The 3564-nt window shown below is 45.1% G+C and overlaps 2 protein-coding genes across 2 annotated transcripts; both read left to right on the top strand.

Moving 5' to 3' along the window:
- Positions 1–1198: 1198 nt before the first annotated feature.
- Positions 1199–1759, top strand: LOC145240636 (uncharacterized). Its single transcript, XM_080103986.1, has one exon. It carries the CDS (start codon positions 1199–1201, stop codon positions 1757–1759), a length of 561 nt encoding a protein of 186 aa, XP_079960112.1.
- Positions 1760–1781: 22 nt separating this feature from the next.
- LOC145240620 (uncharacterized) lies at positions 1782–2576 on the top strand. The gene has a single exon (XM_080103985.1). It carries the CDS (start codon positions 1782–1784, stop codon positions 2574–2576), a length of 795 nt encoding a protein of 264 aa, XP_079960111.1.
- Positions 2577–3564: the final 988 nt, after the last annotated feature.

Here is a 3564-nt window from a genome sequence, read left to right as displayed (position 1 = left end):
ACTGTTAGTCGTTCAATCACTGTATTGCGATAACAAGCAAGAATCATGTTTCTGATGTTTTTAGATAAGGATTGATAATTCGTGTTATTGGAGTTGTTTGAATTACCGTTTTCATATTGAGTGCTATCTTGACAACGTTTCCGTCGATGTAACCTCCGATATCCTTCAGGTGTATCTTGTCAAACTCGGGAATCTTTTTGTTGAGTTCGGGAATCTTTCTGTCGCAATCAGGAAACTTTCTGTCGAACTCCACAAAATACACCTGAAGAAGTTTTGAAGTCTGCATCGGTCGAAACGTTATAAAAATAACACTCAAGATGAACAGTAGTCCGGATAATCAAGATAATACAAACAAGAATTATTTGCGTTTTTTATTATTATTATTATTATTATTATTATTATTATTAAATAATATCGCGCCTCTCTCTAAATTCGGTGAACAAATCCCCCTAGCGAGTGCAAAATTGACGTAGTTAGGGGGCTTGTGTGTCTCTAGGACTTGGATAGCTATGCTGGCGGGAGATTTGTCTCCTGTTAGAGTTACCAAAGCCAGACAGGTTGAGGGGTGGAGATCAGACTAAGTCACTCACAGGTCCTCCAGGTTGGAGGTTAGAATAGGGCCAACAATCCAATTCTGTAAAAGAAAGAAAGTTACAGAAACCATAACAACATCATCCATGGACTTCTTAGCCCGAGAAATGTTCTTTTCTAATAGATTTCATGACGCGAGCGGGTGTAAGCCTCCGGGAAGCCAGTGCGCTGACAATCCTTCTGATGACCAAGGCCAAGACCAGGATAGGGACCTGTAACATCAGAACCCTATACGAGACAGAAAATACTGCACAGATGTATAGTGAGATGCACAGATACATACTTAAGGTCTTAGGACTTTGTGAGACCCGATGGAATGGAAATGGAAGAACAAGACTGACGAGTGGAGACACCATCATCTACTCTGGCCAAGAAGGCCAACCACACATGTACGGTATAGCGCTGCTAGATGACTCCCGAGGCAACGAAAGCACTGTTGTCCTGTGAACCTGTCTCTTCAAGAATTCTTATGGCAAGATTCAACTCCAAAGGCAGGAAAGTCACTATAATATAGTATTACGCCTCTACCAACGCAGCGGACATTAAAGACAAAGATGAGTTTTATGAGCAGATTCAAGCAACTGTTGACAGGACAACAAAGAGAGACATGAAGATCTTGATGGGAGATTTGAACGCCAAGGTTGGCATGGACAACACGGGCACAGACCTTATCATGGGCAGACATGGCACTGGAAAACGGAACGAGAACAGAGAGATGTTCACCGAATTCTGCACTTTCAATGACCTGGTCATTAGCGGAACCCTTTTTACACACAAGACTATCCACAAGACCACATGGATTTCCTCCGATGGAAAGACAGAGAACCAAATCGATCGTGTCACAATCGGGCGAAAGTGGAGACGGAGCCTGCACGATGTCAGAGTGAAGCGAGGTGGCAGAAGTAAGAACAAAGGTGAGGGCCTACAAAGACCAGCACACAAGTTCAATGTCCACAACTTGAAAGAAAAGGCAAAGGCAGAGGAATTCAGAACAGAACTACGAAACAAGTTCAGTGCGCTTGAGCATCTACAGGAAGAGACAATTGAAAAGCAGTGGAGTAGTCTTCGAGAGACATGGACAACATGCAAAACAGTTCTGGGCAAAAAGGCGAAGAAGCACCCAGTGGCTGACAACGGACACCTGGGTACTCATCACGGAGAGAAATAATTTGAAAGACACTATCAATCAGATGCAAGATCTGGTAGAGAAACAAGAACTACAGGTGCGATACTTGGAGACAAATAAGGAAGTGAAACGCAGTGCACGTAGAGACAAGAGAAGGTTCATAGAGGAGCTCACCGCGGAGGCAGAAACAGCAGCAGACCAACGTAACATTAAGAGACTATATGAAATCACCATGACACTCTCCGGAAAGAACGGCAACCAAAGCCTCCCTGTAAAAGACAAGAATGGGAATGTCATCGCAACAGAAGATGAGCAGAAAGAAAGATTGGCAGAGCATTTCAAGGAGACGCTCAATAGACCAGCAGAACCCACCCCACCAGACATCCCACCACCAATCCAACTCCTGGACATCAATACCAACCCTCCCAGCATCATCAGGACCATAAAATCCCTCAAGTCCGGCAAGGCAGCAGCTCCTGGCGGCATACAAACTGAAACGCTGAAGGCTGATATCCAGACCTCAACTGAGATGCTGCACCCCCATCTTACCAAGATCTGGGAACAAGAACGAGTACGAATGGACTGGAAGCGAGGATACCTGGTAAAGTTGCAACAGAAAGGTGATCTCTCATCTTGTAATAACTGGAGAAGAATCATGCTGCTATCCATACCAGGCAAAATACTGAGCAGAATCATTCTAGAGAGACTGAAGATCACCTTATACAAGATACTTCGGGACGAACAGGCTGGCATCCAACAGGATCGCTCATTCACGGACCATATCGCAACCATGTGCATCATCCCGGGAGTGGCAGGCCACCCTGTATGCAATCTTTGTCGACTTCCAGAAGGCATTTGACAGTGTCGATAGAGAGGTCTTCTAGAGACTGTTGAATCACTATGGATTTCCTCCAAAGTTTGTCACCATCATACAACAGAGTTATGAGGATATCACCTGATAGTGATCCACGACGGGAAACTGACGAAACCTTTCACCGTACAAACCGGCGTCCGTCGACGTTGCCTGCTCTCACCGATAATATTTCTGGTGGTGATCGACTGGGTCATGAAACGACCCACAGCGAGGCAGAAGACGGGTATCCAGTGGAATTTTACAAAACAGCTGGAGGACTTGGACTATGCAGATTACAGCCTCCTTTCACACAGTTTCAAGTTGCGTAGGAGAAGTTATGCCGTGTGGCAGAGGAAGCTGGAAAGACTGGACTCCAGATCAACATCGAAAAGACAGAGGTCACGAAGGTAAATAACAGAAGGCAAGATCCAGTGCAACTACAACAAGAGAACATTAGAAAGGTTGACAAGTTTGTGTACCTGTTGTTGTCAGCATGGATAGAGGAACAGATGAGGACATCAAGCTCCAGATAAGCAAAGCCAGACACGCCTGCAGCATCTGAAGACCAATCTGGAGAACAAAAGCCCTCTCACTCCGTAATAAGATCGAATTTTCAACACCGATGTGAAGTCGGTTCTACTCTATGGCTCAGAAACGTGGAGAGTGACCAAGTCCAACATCCACAAACTCCGGACATTCACCAACAGATGTTTCAGAAACATCTTAAACATCAGATGGCCAGAGATTATCTCCAATGAACAACTGTGGGACAAAACCAACCAAACCCGAATGGAGATAGAGATCAAAAAACGAAAATGGAACTGGATTGGCCACATCTTACATAAGCCTGCATCCAACATCACCAGGTAGGCCCTTGAATGGAATCCGCAAATGGGCCGGTGGAAATTGGTCGCCCGAGGCAGACATGGAAAAGAAAAATTGAGACTGAGACCAGGGCTGCCGGAATGACATAGGCCAAACTGAAGAAAACCAG

Source organism: Euprymna scolopes, chromosome 2 (genome assembly GCF_053919585.1).
Source record: "Euprymna scolopes isolate OS-2025 chromosome 2, ASM5391958v1, whole genome shotgun sequence".
In the NCBI taxonomy this organism is placed as follows: domain Eukaryota; kingdom Metazoa; phylum Mollusca; class Cephalopoda; order Sepiida; family Sepiolidae; genus Euprymna; species Euprymna scolopes.
The sequence above is the reverse complement of the archived record's forward strand: the minus strand, read 5'-3'. Positions and strand labels throughout refer to the sequence as shown.

Bases quoted from the DNA above. Each gene is read 5' to 3' on its own strand.
- LOC145240636 (XM_080103986.1), top strand. From the start codon at position 1,199: ATGAAGATCTTGATGGGAGATTTGAACGCCAAGGTTGGCATGGACAAC.
- LOC145240620 (XM_080103985.1), top strand. From the start codon at position 1,782: ATGCAAGATCTGGTAGAGAAACAAGAACTACAGGTGCGATACTTGGAG.